This window comes from Dermochelys coriacea, chromosome 6 (assembly GCF_009764565.3).
Source record: "Dermochelys coriacea isolate rDerCor1 chromosome 6, rDerCor1.pri.v4, whole genome shotgun sequence".
Taxonomy (NCBI): Eukaryota; Metazoa; Chordata; order Testudines; family Dermochelyidae; genus Dermochelys; species Dermochelys coriacea.
This window is the reverse complement of record NC_050073.1, coordinates 3,605,098-3,626,096: the sequence shown is the minus strand read 5'-3', so window position 1 is coordinate 3,626,096 and position 20,999 is coordinate 3,605,098. Positions and strand designations below refer to the sequence as shown.

Sequence of the window (20,999 nt, the reverse complement as noted above, 5' to 3'; positions counted from 1 at the left end):
ACAAAACAAGCAAACATATAATGTAAAAACACCACCTCTCCAGTTTGGTGCACATGCCATTCAAAAAAAGTGTGCTAACACACACACACACACACAAACACACCAAAATTAAAACTAAAACAATAAACAACTGAAAATAATCATAAATTTCCCAAACACACACATGCAGCCAAACATCTAACAACACTGGGAAAGGGAGACTATCATGTCTGTGATATTACTCTACACGCATCCGATGAAGTGAGCTGTAGCTCACGAAAGCTTATGCTCTAATAAATTTGTTAGTCTCTAAGGTGCCACAAGTACTCCTTTTCTTTTTGCGAATACAGACTAACACGGCTGCTACTCTGAAACCTACTCTACACTATTTCTCCACTGAGTGATGTTGAATGCACCATAGGGGCACAGAACAACTAATAAAATCAGCCTTATAATAGGAACCCTGATTGTCAGCTTGACTATGGAGAGGAAGCGGTGCTGGATAGACACTCCATGCCTGGGGAACTGGCACAAAGCAGCTGGACATTTTGTTCTCTCCCAAAATGGCCACCGGGGTGTCTTCACAGTCCCAGCTTAGGGCCCTAACGAAACTAATGCTAGCATCGATCTCAGCAGGGGGTCACTAAAACGAGCTGATTCTCTCCCCAGGCTCTGCTATTCAACCAGCTATGGGGCAAGTTACATTTCAAACCTCTTGTGGGATGTAGGAAGTTGGTTAATTTAGGAGCCCTGGGCTCAATTCCCAGCTCTCCCATAGATTTTAGGAAAATCTCCTTACCTTGCTGTGTCTGTAAAAGGGAGAGGACGATCCTTCACTCCACAAAGGTCTGTGTGGCCTGTTTACATGGTAAACTCTTCAGGGCAGGAACTGGTCTACACTTAAAAATTAGATCAACCTAACTTATGTCACTCGGGGCTATGAAAAATGCCATGTCCTGAGTATCAGAGTTAGGAAAACCTAACCCCCAGTGGAGTCGCAGCTAGGTCAATGGAACAATTCTTCCGTCAAACTAGCTACTGCCTCTCAGAGATGGAATAACTATAGCGACGGGAAAACCCCTTTTGTCCATGCAGGTAGTGGCTACACTACAGCATAGCCGTGGCCTTACTCTGTGTACGGGCAGTGCCTAACACAATGGAGCCCGCACGTTTGTTGAGGTCTCTAGACAATGAGCCTTATGTATACAATAGCTATCCCTAGGGAAGCAGCGTCCATGGGGCTCTGGTGTCTACATTTGCCTAGGATATAGACACTGCCTAGGTTCCCTTGTGCGGGCAGTGCAATATCACTTGCTTACTAATTCTAGCATCTTGGACTTTGGTGACTGGTTTCGATGCCTCTTTTTCTTGCCGAACTCTACTAACACAATTTCTAGCACGTGTCCTCTTTGGTCAGCATTTACACTCCAGTAACATCTCGAGACTTCCCTGAGATCGGTGCAGCGCCAGGCCATTGGGGCCCAGACATCTAGGTAGGGCCCTACAAAACTCATGGTCCCTTTCGGTCAGTTTCACAGTCATGGGATTTTCTAAATAGTCAATTTCACGGTTTCGGGGATTTACACCTGAAATTTCACAGTGCTGTAACCGTGGGGATCGACACCCTTATTTCTGAGCTCCTGCTGGCGGGGGTGCCACCTTCAGCAGTGGGAGGCCGGAGATCAGAGGCTGCTGGCTGAGAGCCCAGCTCTGAAGGCATCGCAGAAGTGAGGGTGGCACACCCTTATTTCTGTACTACCTTCAGATCTGGGTTCTGAAGGCAGCGCAGCCCGGGCGCTTCCTGCATCTAGGGCAGATTCCCACAGGTGGGTCTGACCCAGCCCCAGGAGCGGCCCGTGCAAAAGAGGATGTCCCCATCCCTCCTCACCCTGACCAGGTCTAGCAACTGGAGCCCGGCACACAGTAGGAGCCCACACACACATAGTAGCCAGATTTTATGCAGGAGATAAGTTTTCATGATGTGTTTTCCACTGCCTTGAATTTGGTAGGGCCCTACACATAGGCTATGTATTCACTGCAAAGTCAAGGCAAGATTGTAGCATGGGTAGGCATACCCACCTAGCTAGCATGGGTTACAACAGCAGTGAAGATGCGTCAGCATGGGCTAGTCACCAATTCTGGATTCCAATACCATCCGGGATCTTGGACCATAGGCACCCTGAGCCAGGCTTCAGTTTCTCCAATTTCGGTGCCCAAAAAAAGCAGCTGGGATCTTAGGCACAGGTACCCTGAGCTGTGCCTCAGTACGCAGAGTGCCATTTCACACTGAAATCCTTGCCACCATATCTTCATGACTAGAGTTACCCATGCTAGCAAGATGAAAGCTAGCCTGGGTATGCTACCTGCACTTAAGATATACATGTAGTGAGAAAGAACCCCTCTCCCACATTTACAGGCTGACTAGTCAAGACCGACACAGGGTGGGAAGGGGACACAAAGGAACAGAAGTAGCTTGCCCAAGGTCACCCAGTAAGTCAGTGGCAGAACTGAGATTTGACCAGAGGTCTCCTGAGTTCCAGGCCCGGGGCCTTAACCATTGAATCATACTGACAGCAGAAAACACGTGACCATTTTATTGTGTAACCCTACTGTGTCTTTTCAACACCAGGTCAGGCATGAGCTGGAAGATGAAGGAATCACTCATGTTTAAGGCACTGGTGTGCCAGCTCTTCCAGGCTTCGCTGGGGGGCACTTGGGCGTTGTGACAGAGATTGCAATCTCCTGCCCCATCCTGAACAAACCCTTACTGAATTAAGTGCGAGTATCTTGTACTAAATGCAAAGTTTATGCGTCATTGTGGGATTTTATGGAACATCTCTAGGAGGGAGACAGGCCCAGCGCAAACTCTGGGAAGTGTTATGATTGTCAAAAGACTCTTTTACACAATGGCCCAGACAATAATACATTTTGTAGTTGAGGGGGTTGTCTAGGAGATGCTTGGGAGGAAGGGAATGCAAATGCCCACCTCTGGATCCATCCTTCTGAAGCTGTGCCCTGAGGGGAAACCCATTGTCTGCTGATTACCTGTTCCCAGAGCCCCAGGATCTGAGGCCCAAACTGTATAAGGGAGTGACTCTCACATTCATGGGTTTCAGAGTAGCAGCCGTGTTAGTCTGTATTTGCAAAAAGAAAAGGAGTACTTGTGGCACCTTAGAGACTAACAAATTTATTAGAGCATAAGCTTTCGTGAGCTACAGCTGCTTGTTCTAAGTAAAAAGGGTTATGAACTTGTAAAGAGAGAAAATCCCCTCATGGGGGGAGGAGGGGTTGAAGGACTGACTCCTACCAGAGCTCTTGTTGGAGCCAGGGGATGGTCTTTGGGAAGTTTTTTTTTTCCCCCATAATGTGTTCACCTTGACAATAAATGTACTTGCTTAGAAAGAGCTGTGTGGTAACTTAACTGTGGGCAGTCATGCTGTTCATAGCCTCTGAGGAGAAAGCAAAGCAGGCCTGCTTAGGCAGCCGGGCTTACTGGGGAACTCACAATGTAGACAGGGAGGTGGGCAGCCTGGAAATACCTTGGTTGGGGGCAAAGAGAGATGTGTTTCTCCTTCCAAGAGAGGGGATGGCTGGGGAATTGGAAGCCTGGGAGCTGGTGTCCTTGGAGAACCTTGGAGGGGGAATACAGGTGCAGTTGTCATGAATTGTGACAGGCGCATCACTTGATCTCAGGTTGAGATTTTCTATGTGCCTAGGACATTTAAACCGTGTTCAAATGAGTGGGAACTTATCCCTGAGGTGGCTTTAAAAAATCTCAACTTCAGTGCCTCATTTTCGCATCTGGGATAATCCTCTTTCCTTTGCCTGCCTGGTCCATTTACTCTGTGAGCTCGTCAGGGCAGGAACGGTCTTATTACATGCCTGTGCAGTGGCCAGCACGATGGGGCTCTGATCTCAGCCAGCTGCAGAGAAGCATGGATTTGCAGTCTCAGCCTCCTTCTCACTATTAGACAAAAGTCCTGGTCCACTGAAAGCTCCTTGCTCTTTGGATATGTGTTATAAGCCTGGGAAAAAATTGTGTATACTTTCCCCCCAAGTGTTTAGACAGAGGGACATATTGATGGAAATAGACAGACAGACATCTCCCTCTACAGCAGACTCCTGGAATTTCTAATGCTTCTGATCAGTACGGTCCCATCTCTAGCTCATTTCCAGCACAGCAAAATGAAAGAGAAACAACAGAGGCACTGGGACTGCCTTGGGATCTAATCTCCCCTCCCCAGCTCATTCCTTACCAGCTCTCGGCAGGATAACAAATCTCTCTGCCAAGTCTCCCTGGCTGACAGCTCTCAGAGCCCCTGCAGCCACCTCCATGCCATAGTCCTCCCCGTAGGAGCTGAGCAGCAGGTTGGCGAGGGCTGGGGGATCCACATGTGTTAGTCTCGCTAAGGGGATGCGTCCATATCCTTCCTTCACCTCAATTTCACTCAGTTTGTCCTCGAAACTCTGGAGCATCTCCTCCTCCAGCTGCTCCAGCATCTCCAGCAGGAGATCTCTCCTCGACCTCTCCATGCTGGCTCCTCGGACAATAGCTGATCACACAGCCCTGGGTATCAGAGTCAGGAATCTGCACCTGTGGCTGCAACGAGTAGCAAGAATTGTGCCCAGAGGAATCAGGAAGTTCTGGGCTGGGAAACCTCTGACAAATAGCCTGACAAACCAGATTCCTTCTGTAGAATGGCCAAAGTCCATATCTGATCATGGGTTGTTGGCCAGGATATAGATTAGGACTGCACACAGCTCTCTGCTCACAGCAGAACTCCTCCTGGAGTCAGGTGCAGGTGTGCATAGAGACCACAAGGAGACTGTGGCCTGCGTGTAGCCTCTAATGTTTTGGTTAGTATCACTGATTGTTTTCAAGGTGACTTATCACATTCAGTGTCACTCAGTGGGGAAATCGACTCCCTTATTCCTGCCTCTTGCTTCTCTTCCTTCCCCATCCTCCTCTCTCTGTTTTCTCCATCTTCACTTGTTCTGAATCTCTGCCTCTGTCTCACCGGCAGCCGCTCCTGATTCCCACCAGCCAAGGGCTCTGCTCCTGGCCTCTTTGAAGGGTCATCAGTAAACGTCCAAGTCTGCACTCCAATGAGGCACAGGGTTAAATGTTCTGCTCTCCTTGGGGCTGGTGAGGCTGGAGTATTGTGTCCAGTTCTGGGTGCCGCACTTCAAGAAAGATGTGGACAGATTGGAGAGATAGTCCAGAGGAGAGCAACTGAAATAAGAGTTTCAGGCCATGTCTACTGTATCCGCATAGCTATGCAAGCATAACTCCTTAGTGTAGATGCAGCCAACAGCGATGGAAGGCATTTTTCCCTGGGTGTAGGAACACCCTCTCCCTGAGCAATGGTAGCTAAGTTGACAGATACATTTTTCTGTACACCTAGCTGCGACTACACCGGGGATTAGGTTGGCATAGATACAGAGCTCAGGGGTATAGATTTTTCACACCCTGAGTGCCATGGCTACATCAACCTAAATTTTAAATATAGACCAGGCCTTAGAAAACCTGACCTGTGGGGAAAGGTTGAAAGAATTGGGCAGGTTTAGTCTAGAGAAGAGAAGGCAGGGGGCATGATAACAGTTTTTAGTTATGTAAAAGATTGTTAAAGAGGACGATGACAATTGTTCTCCAGGTCAACTAAGAGTAGGACAAGAAGTAATTGACTTAATCTGCAGCAAGAGAGACTTAAGTTAGATGTTAGGAAAAACTTTCTTACACTAAGGATAGGTAAGCACTGGCATAGGTTACATAGGGAGGTTGTGGAATCCCCATCACTGGAGGATCACCATTGGTCAAACTGGACAGTCTCTACGTAAAAGAATGAATGGACACAAATCAGACATCAAGAATTATAACATTCAAAAACCAGTTGGAGAACACTTCAATCTCTCTGGTCACTCGATTACAGACCTAAGAGTGGCTATCCTTCAACAAAAAAGCTTCAAAAACAGACTCCAACGAGAGACTGCTGAATTGGAATTAATTTGCAAACTGGATCCAATTAACTTAGGCTTGAATAGAGACTGGGAATGGATGAGTCATTACACAAAGTAAAACTATTTCCCCATGGTATTTCTCCCCCCCACCCCACCCCCCACTGTTCCTCAGATATTCTTGTTAACTGCCGGAAATAGCCTACCTTGCTTGTCACCATGAAAGGTTTTCCTCCTTTCCCCCCCCTGCTGCTGGTGATGGCTTATCTTAAGTGATCACTCTCCTTACAGTGTGTATGATAAACCCATTGTTTAATGTTCTCTGTGTGTGTATATCAATCTCCCCTCTGTTTTTTCCACCAAATGCAGCCGATGAAGTGAGCTGTAGCTCACGAAAGCTTATGCTCTAATAAATTTGTTAGTCTCTAAGGTGCCACAAGTACTCCTTTTCTTTTTTCTCTAATTAAGTTAAGCTGTGGTTACATTGTTAACTGATCCAAGAGGAATGATTTATATAAACAGGAAACCCAGTTTTTCACATTGTCTTTATGAGTGACTTAGTATTTACTCTTCTGGCTAGTTCAATAGCAATGGGACGTTCCAGCTGCCTGCCGTTCTGGGAGGTATGCATTCGTCATACACAAGGCTCTGATGGAGGACGTTTTTCCCTTTATTTTTTGTAAAAGCATTTAAAACAATCCACATATAGTTGGGCAAAAAAATGTTACCTAAACTTTTCTTTTCAGCAAAAAACGCAAATTTGGGTCAACAGAAGCATTTCATCAATGTGTGTCAATTTCAGCAAATTGTTTTGGTTTAAAAAAAAAAGGTAAAAAATCAGAATATTTTGTTTTAACATTTTCAGAATGAAACATTTAGACTTTACCTCAAAATTACTTTTTGCTTGTAATTTGCCTTGAATTTTATTTTTAAAGTTTTTAAAAGGAGAAGGGGGAGCTTAAAATCAAAAAGATAGATTTTGTTTTGAATTAAATGTTTCATTCAACCCCCCCAAAATGTTTTAACTTTTTGATTTGCCAAAATTTTCAAAAAATAGTGGTTTTGGATCAACCCAGAATGAGTCTCCAGGAACTTTTCTACTCGAGTAGGAGCAGAGAGGTTACTTTACCTCTGAATTTGGCACTGATGTGACTGCCACTGGAATCCTGTGTCCACTTCTGGTGTTCATGGTTCAAGAAGAATATTGAAAAATTGGAAGGATCAGAGAAGAGCCATAAGAATGATTAACAAATTAGAAAACCTTCCTTATACTGTGACACTCAAGCAGCTCAATCTATTTAGCTTAACAAACAGAAGGTTAAGGGTGACTTGATTACAGTCTGTAAGTACTTACTGTGATGTTTGCATTCCATATGTTCCATATGGAAATATGCTAATGAGTGTGAATATAATGTAACTGGAATATGCTTCATGCAAAAGGTGTCTTGTAAGGCATCATTACAAAGCTTATAATCTACTGAGTGTGTTTATCCTATTTGTATGTATGTATCATTCTTTTATCTAAAGCTAGAAATATGAAGTATTACTCTGAAGTCCCATTGCAATTATGCAAAGTGTGGACCATTAATGGTGGTTTAGAATCTTGATGGCTCCCATTGACTAGGACAATTGGTTGTAGATGATTTATTTACCTGCAAGCCTTCTTGTGCACCTGGAGGCCAGCCTGTGGGTAATGAAAAATGAGGTTTTACAGTGACATGTGACCATGTCACCTGATACTGAAATCCATCTTAAACCTGGTGCTTTTCCATTTAGGAGGAGGGGTGGAAACCCAGAAAGACAAAGGATCCCCGCCTTTGGCCAAAGCTATAAAAGGGGTGGAGAAGAACAAGGCGGGGGGGGGGGGCTGCCAGTCATGGGAAATCCCCTAGTTACCACTTAAGCTGGAACTAACAAGAACTGTATCAGGGGAAAGGACTGGGCCCAGACTAAGAAGGAGTCTAGCCTGTGAAAGAAGCTTATTGGAACATCTCTGAGGCTGAGATTTACCTGTATTCAGTTTCTTAAATGTATTAGGTTTAGACTTGCGTGTTTTGTTTTATTTTGTTTGGTAACTTACTTTGTTCTGTCTGTTATTACTTGGAACCACTTAAATCCTACTTTTTATGCTTAATAAAATCACTTTTGTTTATTAATTAACCCAGAGTAAGTGATTAATTCCTGAGGGAGCAAACAGCTGTGCATCTCTGTCTATCAGTGTTATAGAGGGCAGACAATTTATGAGCTTACCCTGTATACACTTTATACAGAGAAAAACGGATTTATTTGGGGTTTGGATCCCATTGGGAGCTGGGTGTCTGGGTGCTGGAGACAGGAGTACCTGCTGAGTGGTTTTCAGTTAAAGCCTGAAGCTTTGGAGATGTGGTTCAGACCCTGGGTCTGTGTTGCAGCAGGCTTGCATGTCTGGCTCCACAAGATAGGGTTCTGGAGTCCCAAGCTGACAGGGAAAACAGGCTCAGAGGTAGTTTCAGCACATCAGGTGACAGTCCCAAGGGGGTCTCTGTAACCGAACCCGTCACACCCACATGGGGAACAAATATTTCATAACAGGCTCATCAATCTAGCAGAGAAAAGTCTAACATGATCCAATGACTGGAAGCTGAAACTAGACAAATTCAGAAGGAAATAAGGTGTACATTTTAAACATTGAGAGTAATTAGCCATTGGAACAATTTATCAACTAGCACGGTGGATTCTCCACTCTTAAAACAAGATTGGATGTTTTTTCTAAAAAAATCTGACTATATGATGCCACAGTCTCTTCTGACCTCGCTTAAATTACTGGGGGATTTGGGGGGTCAGCACTGCTCTGGGGACCAAGAGTATCTGGGCCCACCATCCCAAGAAGAGCGGGACTAGACAGGGAGTCAACATTCTGGGAGCACGTCTGAGAGGCAAAGTGTGTACATTCGGATCATAATTTACTGTTTGTATTACCGCACTGTCTGATAGCCCCAGTCACGGCCCATTGCTGTACAAACAGAACAGAAAGACAGTCCCTCCCCCCAAAGAGCTTGTGATCTAAAGTACAAGACAAGAGACAACAGGTGGATACCGACAGACAGATGGGTAAGTACAAGGAAACAATCCTGGAGAAATACTGGAAAGCGTTATGGGGAGCGACTTGAGCACAGCAGCCTAGCCGCTGCCAAGTTTTATGTAAGCATCATGGCAAAGGAGGGTTTTGAAGGAGGATAATGAGGTAGGTTTGCGAGGGTCTATGGGGAGCTCCTCCCGTGCACAAGGGAGACAAAATGAAGGGAAAGGAATATTCCTCATGGAACGGTGGAGCTGTCCCTGTAGGAGAACGTGGAGCCTGAATGGAGTGAGGTCTTCGCAACGCTGGCAGAGAAGAAGGTATTCGGGTCAGTACCGATGGGAGCACTTTAGTAGAAGTGAATAAAGGGGCCTCCAGCACTGAAGAGAGAGATCCCAGGTGGCAAGGTCCTCTCCTGGAGCCCTATGCATTAACAAGATTGGCCCTGTTGTTTATCAGTACGGGAGTGGGTGGTACCTAGATCGCGGTCACCATGGTGATCTGCACAAGTGCCATCTGTACTGTGGAAGCCAGAATCACTGAGATGGTACCAGGTGATATCTGAGATAATCCTAAATCCCCTGTTACAGTTCAGGGCACCTGCACCTCTGCTACCCCCTCATGGTCCACCGAGGGCATCCACTCTAAGCCCCCACCATCATCTCTTTTGGGCAGAGACCCATGTCTTTCTCCCCCCGCCACCACCACCACCCACCCTGATCCGAGTGTTCAGGCTATTCCCAACAAGCACACTGCTTAAAAGGCCAGTGTCCACGCTTTGCTATCTCTCCAGAGGCTACGCCCATGCATTGCCTGCAGTTATGTTACCACACCGCTCTTTCTGAGCAAGCACATTTATTCTTAAGGTGAAAACATTACAGAGAAAACATATCAAAACAATACAATACACGCACACTAAAAGCTTACCAGAGGTCACCCATCTGTCTTATGGGGCCCTAGCAGATCAAGCCCTTCCAACCCTTCTGCAAGGACTGGAGTCTGCCTTGGACAGAAGGTCCTGTCTGTTTGCTGGATCAGGAAGAAGGCCCTGAGTCTGTTTAAACTCAGGCTATTTATCCAAAAGCCCTTTCTTTGTCTGTCGGTCTCCAGAGAATCTATTTGAACCAGTACTTGTGAGCCTCCCCTGCAAGGTGGAACCTTGTGGGTGGGGTTACAACCTGGCTGGCTTGCCTTAATCAACAGCCACCATTTTTAGTTCTTGGAGGAGCTGTGGTAGCACTTTTCACTGGAGTAGAACACAATCATACATAAGCCATTCATTGAAAACAATGGACCTTATACTTCTTCCTACCTCTGTCACCAGAGTCAAACCACCAGCCTGTGAACAGAATAGTCAGACTACATGGTCACAATGGTCTCTCCTGGCCTTAACGTTGATGATCCATGAAATTCCCATCTCATTCACTACATGCCATCCAGCCCAGGCATCTATTTCACCAGACAAATACATATTGCTAAAGATGGTGTTGAGATTGTTGATACTCCAGGGTGCCCAACTTTTGCCTTCCAAGAATGTGGAAGTTGGAAAAAACGAGCAGTTGATGTCCGTGTGATTGCTCAGGTGAGAAAGATTATTGGCCATGTGAAGAAAAGCCCTATACCTCCATCAAATTCGATGAATAGTTTCCGTTGGACAAAAATTGATTAGATTTTTTGAATCAGAAACAGGTGTTCTGATTTCAAATTTTGTCAATTCAAAACAAACATGTGGAAAACACCTGAAATAGCCGAATCGACTAAAACAAACAAAAATGGTTTCGCGTTGACTCATAATGTTTCAGCCGATTCTACAATAATTATTTTCGATTCAACAACAAAAGGAAAGAAACGGTTTTCTGTTCAAATCGAACAGGTTTTTTTTTGGTTTGGATTTTTTGGTTCAGCCCCAAGCCAGAAAATCCATTATTCACTCTACTCTATTTGCAGTACCATGAGGCCTCCAGTCCCCCAGTGCTAATGTGACACCTCTGAGAGAGAGGCTTGCTGTCTGGAAAGTTTGTTCAATCAATTCAGACCCCCCTTGGCGCTTACATAGATTGGGGTTTTCCACTCTCTGGATGCAAAACTGCAAAAGCACAGGGAGTCCTTTGGATTCCAGGTGTTCAGTCAGCGCTAAGTACTGATATTCTAGCTGGGAGGGTCAATGCAAAATCCTTGTCATTCTAGTTGACAGCAGCAAAGGTGGCATCAGAAATGGCTCACTCACATTTGATAATTTCCTTAGGTACAGACCACTGGAAATAACTGGGGACCTTAGAGGACTTTAATCTCCCCAAACTGCGGGATTCTCAGCACACCCACCCCACAGGAGAGATTTAATATCATTTCTATACATTCCCCTGCGGTCAGTGAAGGCACTTGAGCTCTTTGGGAGTTGGATCTGTTCGGGTGGATACTTTTGCCTACGCAGACCCCTGTGGAAGTCTCAAAGGCGACTTCAAAGCACAGCAGACCAGACAACTGAAGAAGTGGAGCCTAAATAAGTGAGAAGCCAGCAGAGCATTTTCCATGAGGGAACCTTGACTTTTGAATTCCCTCCCCCCAGTTCGGCTCAGGAAATAGAACCCAGGCAACCTGACTCCCTCACCAAACATTAAACCCCACTCGCCTTCCAGAGCCGGGAACACTACCCAGGAATCCCAACTCCCACATCCTAGCTGTTCTCATCACGAGACAAATATTCACCCTAGCACAATAAGCTGGGTGTGTTAAGAAGCAGAAGACCTTAACCCGTAACAGTGTCAGTCAGGTGATGGACTCTGGCTGTTGAGCTGGTCATTTGGAATTGGGAGGAGATCTTGAACCACATCCTGTCCCCCCACTAGAATGTTGCTGCCCCCAAGGGACAATCTATATCCCCTCAAGCTCTTCCACTAGATGTCTGTGCTTCTCCTTCACTGCCTGGTAGAGCCGGTCCTTGCAGTCATTGTCCCATTTAGGCACTAGCTCGTACAGCTTCCTCATCTTCTCCATGCTGGATCTCTCCGCTCTGATGCTCTGGATTTGCTCCAGGTCCAGAACGGGGCCATACAATGAATCCAGGATGCTATCCACTGCCATCACTCGCTGGATCAACTGTTCTTGGTGCTGGCTGACAAAATGCTCATCTAGGTGAGGAGGAGGAAGGGGAGAGAGAGAAGGAACTGAGGTTTATCATGCTTCTTTTAATAATCTTACATTTCCCAAATGAATGTCACCTTATTTAGTCTTGCAGCTAGATATAGAGGGACCTCTCACCCAGTGCTAACATGCAGCCATTTCTAGAGTGGGGTGCAACAGCTGGTAGCCACATAGCAGCGCTGGACAGAGATGCCTTTTCCAGCGCTGAAGTGTAGCCACCTCTGTTGTGGATCTTGACAGCTGTTTGACAGCTGCACATTTATGCCACCCAACCCATGGACTAGATGGGGTTTAACGCTCCATTTTCTGGGCTTCTCACTGGAGGGCTCTGTCTGAGAGAAGAAATGGCCGTAGGTACTAGAGGTGGAGTACATTTCTACTGACCTGTTTGAGTTTGGGCAGATGACACAGAAAGCGTTGCATCCTCTGGAAGAGAGAGAGAGAGAGAAATGGGAAGTCAGACAGGAGATGGATCCAAAGAATCACAGAATCATAGACTTTAAGTTCAGAAGGGACAATTATGATCGTCTAGTCCAGGGGTCTCAAACTCAAATGGAGGGCTACATGAGGGCTAGTACATTGGCCTGAGGGCCGTACCACTGACCACCGCCACCCGCCCGCTGCCCCGGCCCTGCCCCCACTCAACTCCTTCCATGAGCCCCGCCCCTGCCCCGCCTCTTCCCACCCCTTCCATGCCCCCATTCCAACCCCTTCCCTGAAATCCCCACCCCAACTCCGCCCCCTCCCTGACCCCAGGGGGTGCAGGAGGGGTGCGGGTGCGGCAGGGGGCTCAGGGCAGGGGGTTAGGGTAGGAGGTGTGTGGGGTGTGGCAGAGGGCACAGGGCAGGGGGTCGGGGTGTGGGGTGTGGCAGGAGGCTCAGGGCAGGGGGTCGGGGTGCCGAAGGGGTGTGGGGTGCAACAGGGGGCTCAGGGCAGGGGGTTTGGCTGCAGGATGGGTTCAGGGGGCGGGTCCGGCCCGGCGCACACCGAGGGCAAGGAAGGCTCCTCGCCTGCCTGCCCTGGCCCGCGCCGCTCCGGGAAGCGGCCGAGACCTGAGGGAGTGGCGGGGGCACAGGATCTATGTGTTCCCCTGGCCGCTCCTCCAGGTACCTCCCCCGAAGCTCCCATTGGCCGGGAACGGGGAACCTGAGGGGTGCTGGGGGAGGCGGGGGGGGCCACGGGGAGCTGGCGGGCCGCAGAAAATAACCCCGCGGGCCGCGTGTTTGAGACCCCGGTCTAGTCTGACCTGTACAACGCAGGCCACAGAATCTCACCCACCCACTCCTGTAACAAACCCCTAACTTATGTCTGAGCTATTGAAGTCCTCAAATCGTGATTTAAAGACTTCAAAGTGCAGAGAATCCTCCAGCAAGTGACCCGTGCCCCATGCTGCAGAGGTAGGCGAAAAACTAAGATCCTATTCCAAGGTTTTGAACTAGCCATCAGCAGAACAGTTGGGGCACCAGGCACAAACCTCTCCCCCTGCCGTGATCTCCTGCTGAGCTGAGCCTACCTGGTCTCACATGTGCCTCCCAGATGGGTTCCTTGTTGATTTTCTCTATTAAGCTGAACTCCAGTCCCCACTGAATGTCCTTGGTGTAGATTTCCATATACGACTGCAGACACTCTGCTTGGATGTTACAAAACTCCAGCTCCTGATTGAAAACAAATGAATTGCATTCAGGGCAACCCCCTCTTGAGCCAGTATGGCTTAGAAAGGGGATAAGGTATGTCTGTTAGAGCAGGCCAAAGAAAATTTTTGAATTGCAAAAACATTCTCCGGCCAGTCCTGTGTTTGGGGAAACTGAGGCACAAAGTCCACACAGCAGACAATGGCAGAGCTGGGAATAGAACCCAGAGGTCCTGAGTCCAAATCTCCTTCTCTAAACCACTAGACCACACTCCTCTTCCACAGCTGACAATAGAACACACATGTATGGGCTCCCAGGGCCCCTGCTGTAACCCCATAGACCCTACTCCCCCCTGGGCTGGGGAAAGAAGCCAGGAGTCCTGACTCCCAGGCTCCCCTGCTCTAAACAGTAGGCCTCACTCCTCTTCCAGAGTGGTGTTGACTAATATATGCTGGCTAGCATAAAAAAAATAATCATAATAATATGTATTATCCATACCATATATATTAGTATGCATTACGCACCAATAACATTAAGCACAAATATTGCAACAGTGATGTAGCCTAAACTGGTCTATACCATAATCGTGTTCACTTATGCTAACTGTCCCATAATACCTTGCAGTAGCTGAAGTAAGCATTTGGCACAAACAGATAGGAAACTTGTCAGGATCAAGATAACCTTGTTCTATGTCTTAATACAAGTTAGGGAAGGACCTTCACCGACCAGTACCTGGAATGCTAGTATCCAAAACCAAGATAAGGAAGGAAAAGAAGTTAGGGGACTGGAACAAACTGATGGGTTGGACTTTAGTGAGCTGTAAAGAGATGTGTAGCCTGTCAGATCATATAAACAATACCAGCTGAAATGTGTAACTTTGAGGAGCGCATCTTCTGTGTCAGGTGAACGTAACATCGCTGCGCAGACCAGCTCCTCGAAGACTGGTATCGTACAGAACCTTTTTCCTGTGCCATACTAATAAGCCTGATTGACGTGGTTTATTTAGTCTCTTGAGTATATTTCATAGCGAAATAATGAACCAAGCCTGGTCAAGCAACTGACTAGACAAATTATCATCAACAGCTAAGACTAGAAGGGAGTCCTGACTCACAGTGCCCCCTGTTCTGAATCGTTATAACACAATCCCCTATTAGGGGCAGGAACAATATCCAAGAGTTTTAACTCCCAGTCCTCTGCTCTAACCACTCCCCATCAGGACAGAGAACCAGGATGTTTTTCCGGCCTCTATGGAAGAAAAGAGCATCATCTCACTTACCTTGGGTGTCACCTCTATGTTTGATTGACTGGACACAACGTAACGAGAATCAAAGGTCAGGGGCTTATGGGTCTGAAGAGATGTCGACACCAGCCTTGATGGGCACTTCTTTTCATAGTCATCAATGGCCTGTAACATACAAACACCATCCTTTATTGGAGCTACACAGAGAAAACACAACAGCGGCTGCCAAGTTCCCTTTTCCCTCCCACACAGCCGCTCTCCCAAAGAAGGGTCTTTGTTACTAATACTGAGAAAAGCTGTATCTTGCATTAGGAGGGCAGACTCCTCTTGGGGAAAGGTTAGTTTTATAATGAACTTGGCGAATAATTTGCATCCATTAATTTCATATATTATTAGGATTAATTATTTGTATTATTGTAGCACCCAGGAACCCCAATCATGGGCCAGGACCCCATTGTGCCAGGTGCTGTACAAAGACAAAGACAATCCCTGTCCCAAGGAGCTAATTTCCCCTTGTAACAGGGACACCACCCCCAGAACATGCCTTCATGGCATGGGGTGGCCCTGTAGGCACCCCGCCTTCAGTTCCCTCTCTTCAAGAACTCCACTGCCGCTTTCTCATGGCCACTAACACCCCTGCTTGGAGCTGGTTTATTGCACAGATTCATAGCTTCCAAGGCCACAAGGGAACACTCTGATCATCTAGTCTGACCTCCTGTGGCCTGCAATACACAGAACTGCCCTAAAATCATTCCTGTTTGAACTAGAGCAGGGAAGGTGGGTGAGGTAATATCTTTTACTGGACAAAAGATATGACCTCACCTGCCTGGTCTCTCTAGTATCCTGGGACCAACACGGCTACAACTACACTGTTTGACCTAGAGCAGATCTTTTAGATAAACATCACCCTCTCCATCCAGTGAGAGAGAATCCACTACAGCCCTTGGTAAGTTGTCCCAGGGGTTAGATATCCTCATACTTAAACATTTACACATTACAGTCCCAACTCTGCTCTTTATGGCGCAGCAATTTCCAGCCCTTTTTAGCTAAAGTCTTTGCTGCCCCCAGGAAAAGATCCAAAACGCTCCCTGGGCTGGTCTTCTCTGTGGCTTGGAGACACCAACAGACAAACCTTTGGTTCACTCCCATGCCACTACGTTACCTACACCAGAGGCCTAATTGAGTCACATGACCCACATCATGAGTATCTTCATTTTCCCCATTTGGGGAGAGGCGCTAACAGTGTCACAGATGGGGCTGAGATCCATCTCCTCTTAAAGGGCCAGCCACCCCAGGGCACACCTCTTTTTCTGATCAGAAATTTCCTACTGCAGATCATCATTTTCTCAGCAAACCATATGCAGAGGAACAAGAGCTTATAGGTGTGTCATAGTCTCTGCGATGGACAAAACTTCCTAACGGAGAGACGAGCTGCTCTCTTCCAGTATGTGCTTGCCAAACAGGTGCTCTCCCACGCCATTCTGGAACTCTCTCAAGTGTGACCCGGGAACCTCTTGGTGCCAACTGGCAGAAGACACAGCAGGTGCATAGAGTTTTCCAGGAACCCCCTGGGTCAGATGTATGCCTATTTAGTTTACCAAAGGGTGGCATGTGAGGTCTCTACCAAGAGCCAGAAGCCCATTGGTCATCATAATCGTCAGGCAATGTATGCACGGACAATGCTTCAGGAATTAAGCATCTGTACTAAAAGTTCCTTTTTTAAGGTATGCAAGTTAAGGCAGGTCACCAGAAGGTAATAAACATACTCAAGTCAGGTTTCTCTCTCTCTCTGGCTAGTCTGCTTCACAGTGGAGGCCTATTTTCATTACTGAGCCATGGAGGAAGAGAGGAAGCTGAGGGGAAAAACAAAAAGAGCTGGGGGGGTAGACTGTTTACGAGTAAAGACAACAGATTTGGGGGGTATAACTAGGGGTACAGAGGTACAGCATGGATCCTTCACTGAGGAGAGGAATGGTCAGGGTGTTTGGTCATATAAAAGCAGGGTCACAGCCAACCTGGCAGGAGAATGCTGCGAAAACTATGGGTGAGCTAAACTTCAATGGACAGCAAAGTATCTTGTTAATTAAGTCTAGGCTCTAGAAGCCAGGTAATGATTTTGCCTCACATGTAACCATTTGTCTCCAATACTTTTACTTGATACTTCTCAAATCTCTCTACTTTGCTAAATAAACTTGTACTCATTTTCACTATGAACATATCTCAGCGCTGTGCGTTAAGTGGAGCGGTGATCTGAAGTGGAACTGGTCAGCTGGGGCGTAGTGCTTCTTTGGGAGCAGCAAATCTGAATACTGCAAGTATTCATTGGAACAGGGGCTGGACATTCCAGGAGAATGCTTGGAGGGCTCGAAGAGTGGAGTGTGCCTATAGCTAACCTGCAGAGAGAGCGTGTGGCCCATGTAGGCCTGAAAGGCAGTGCTTGTGTTGCTCGTGGAGTTGGGGAGCTGACCCTGGCAGGCACAGACAAGACTTCCTCAGGCTAAGGGCACATTGTAGTGAGATACCTCACAAACCAGGGTACTCCCAGGAAGCCTGACAACAGGTTGATGAGATTGTCTCCCAGACGCTTGATAATCTTCACTTGCTCATCCAGGTATTCAGACACTGAGGAGCAGCAGGACCTGTTCCCAGTCTTCTCCAACTGCAGTGAACCATGAAGAGCCTCCACTCTCTTCCCCCACTCACCCTGCTCTGGCTTCTTGATGGCTTGCAGCACAATTGCTTATTCTGGCATTTCAGGAACTTTTCTGCATGCTCCCCCAGCTCATGGGACTGCTTCTTCAAGAACCGGGCTATGGGCCTTGAGGCCACTTCATGACTATCAAAGTAGTAGGCCATGGAAAGGTAGACATAGCCAACATACAGCTCCAGATTCTCCATGAGGATAGCAGCAGCCTCACAATCCATGCAGAAGTTCCACCATGCCTGAGACTCCATTTGTGAACCTATAAGATTATACTACTAAGGATCAGCAAGAACTTCTGGATAACCCAGGCTGCTGAAACAAGAACACCAACCCAGAAGTCCACATTTATTAATTTATCATCATCATTTTCCATTAGACAACTATCATTTTTAAAGCTCCTGAACTGGTTTATTTCAAAATCGGCTTGATGCTTCAGTCTCAGTGAGATCTACAGAACAAGCCAAGTTTGAAGTGTCTAGTTTAAGGTTATCTGAACACAATAAATCTGGGACCAAAACAGAAGGTGCATAAGTAACTTATATTTTTTCACTGATAATCTATTAGGTCATTTTCTGGGTGATGTAACAAAATATTATTAATAATAATACCTAATTCTTATATAATGGTTTTCATCAGTAGATCTCAAAGTGCATTACACAGGGAAGTCTACATCATGATCCCCATTTTAAAAATATGGGGAAATTGAGGCACAGAGCAGGGAAATGACTTGCCCAAGGTCAGCCAGCACACTAGTGTTAGAGCAAGGAATTGTTGGAGTGAAATGCACAGTGGCAGAAATTGGGCTTTAGAAACATGTTTCAGTGCACTGCTATCACACCAGCTGCATGCCTTGTGAATTATTCCATGCTCTCTGCTATGGGGTGGCTCACACCAATTGTAGGTTGTAGCTGATTCTCAGTTACCTTGAACCGGGAGTGGTCGTTAGGGATGATGTAGAGGTGAAGAGTCGTCTTTGCCATCTTGAGTGCCCAGTAGAGCAGCACAATGGAGTGGATCAGAATTGATGGTTTGGAGCGATTACCCCAGACCACTCCATACAGAGAGAAGCTGGGATTCTCCAGCACAGCATGGAACGGCCTCACTTGCATTGGCTTCTCCAGAGTCATCCCCTCCTCGATAAAATGGGCGATTTGCATCCGGGAGGTGTCAGCCCCTGTCAGTAGGACACAAAGCAAACGATGCTCCATTAGCTTGTTGTGATTTCTTGCTGTCAGAGAGGCCACATATCCACCTGAGTTCTGCAAACACCTGTTCCTGTCCCCTCTACGGAAGCAGCTCTGGGGGCTGCTTGGATTCTGATGCTGGTGCCAAATGTCCCCCCTTCCCTATGCTCGGTCTTGACCCCGCTCCCAGGGAGCTCCCAGCCTGCTCCCTTAGTTCCTGCTAGCCTGGGTTTGTATTTACTCCTGGACAGCCAAGCAGCTGCTGTCCAGTGTAGCATGGTCCATATGTACAGATCCCTGAAATGGGAGAAGAGTCCTGTAGAATCTACACTCCCAGGGCTAAATCAAAACTCACAGTCCAGTCATTTCTACTCCAATCTGCCTTGGTAAATGACTCAAAGATCTATGGATGAAAAGCCCTGTATTAATAGTGCTCAGTACCACATTCATGATCATGATCACAACTATGATACTAGTCAAATTTGTAGCCATCAGTGTAAATAGATTACACTAAAAATTAAAATTGTAACAATCAATACAATCCTGATTCAGACAGCAATTGTGGTAGTGACTATAACTGTGATCAGGACTGAAATTTCAATTAAGATTTTGGCAATGACTATAATTGTAATTACAGCTGTCATTTCAGTTAAGATTGCAATAATTACTAAAATTCTGATTACAGCTGTTGTTTCAGTTAAGATTATAATTATGGGTGTGATTAAAATTCCAGTAAAAATTATTATTTGATTATAATTGTGATTGATTAGGACTGCAACTATGGTTGTAAATATGATTAACACAGACATTGGGATTGCAGTAATATTTCTGATAGTAGGATTACAACTATGACCCTCGTCACGATAGCGATTATGCATTGTGATTAAAGGTGGGCAAAAAACATATATTTTAGTTTGTTGGAATTTTGAAACTAAAAAAAAAAATTGTTTTGGATGGAATGAAACATTTTGTTTCAGTTTCAACCATTTTTAAAGGATTTTGACCTTTTAAAAATAAAATGAAAGGAAATTTGGAAACAAACAAAAAAAACACCCAAAAAACAAAAAAATAAGTATTTTCAAAAATGTTAAAATAAATAATTTCAATTTTTTTCATAATTTTTTGTTTTGGGCTTCCCCCACACACACAAAAAAAGAATAATTCGGGGCGGGCGAGGGGGGACAAAGATTAGTGAAACTTTTTGGTGTTGCCAAATCTACAAAGGTTAATGCACAGAATTTTGCCCCGCTGTAACTGAGATGAATAGCCAATTAATATTAATACGCCTATATTTGCGATAGGTATGATTGGGGATTACAATTATTACTTTCCTACCTTGCATCTGAAACACATGAAAAGAGAGAGACGAACAGTTCTGTCTGGGGCACATGGTTTGGGCTCCACCTTCCAGTTCTCAGTCAAGGTCTCAAGTCCAGTTATTGCCCTTGGCTACCGTACCTCTGAGACACAGGAAGTGCGGGAGGTGAATGGCTGCCACGGCCCCGGCTGGATCTGCCTGGATGCTGAACAGAGGGCCAGCGATCATCCATTTAGGAGTGCTCCACACACTCAGATGCTGATCCCAGAAGCCGTATCTGTACTGGACAGTCATGGCTGCCCTCACGTCAAACCCCAGTTCGGTTTCAGAGCAACGGAACGAGCCTGCCCCGGGGAGGTGAACCCTGCACAGTGCGGGGAGGGAAAAAATAAAAGAATAGGGTTAAGCAGCGCCAGATGGAACCATCCCACGTTTCCTGGACTAACTCGGTTGCTGTCATAAGAACTGTAGCGAGGCGGAGTGGTCTCCCTCCAAGGCTGATAGGGAGGAACCACTCCCCACCCTCTGGTGGGCAGAGCCAGACCGGGCTGGCCCCTCACGCCAGAAACAGAGGGGCAGAACAGGAAGCATAAGAACCGGGGCCTCCAGCTCAGTTGGCTGGAGCCAGGGAAGGAGTCGGACTTGCTGCTGGGCCCGGGTCCAGGGACAAAGCTGTGCCAACCCCTGCCTTTGGAGCAGGACCCTGAGGGAGGGAAAACTGCGGTGGCTGCCGTCGGCTGAATACCCTGAGGAGCCGTCAGGACTGCCACTGGAGGAATAACCCCAGGA

The 20,999-nt window shown here is 46.6% G+C and overlaps 1 protein-coding gene across 6 annotated transcripts in view; it reads right to left on the bottom strand.

Moving 5' to 3' along the window:
- Nucleotides 1-9,830: 9,830 nt before the first annotated feature.
- Nucleotides 9,831-20,999, bottom strand: part of LOC119856522 (NACHT, LRR and PYD domains-containing protein 1b allele 2-like) — a 30,281-nt gene continuing 19,112 nt past the window's right edge. For all 6 annotated transcript variants that reach the window (XM_043517260.1, XM_043517262.1, XM_043517261.1 and 3 more), the window contains 6 exons: nt 20,351-20,574; nt 18,632-18,882; nt 15,041-15,169; nt 13,647-13,788; nt 12,518-12,559; nt 9,831-12,120 (listed from right to left, as the gene is read on the bottom strand). In XM_043517260.1, the coding sequence (XP_043373195.1) occupies nt 11,864-12,120; nt 12,518-12,559; nt 13,647-13,788; nt 15,041-15,169; nt 18,632-18,882; nt 20,351-20,574 (1,045 nt within the window). In that variant the 3' untranslated portion in view covers nt 9,831-11,863. The remainder of the gene's footprint in view (nt 12,121-12,517; nt 12,560-13,646; nt 13,789-15,040; nt 15,170-18,631; nt 18,883-20,350; nt 20,575-20,999) is intronic.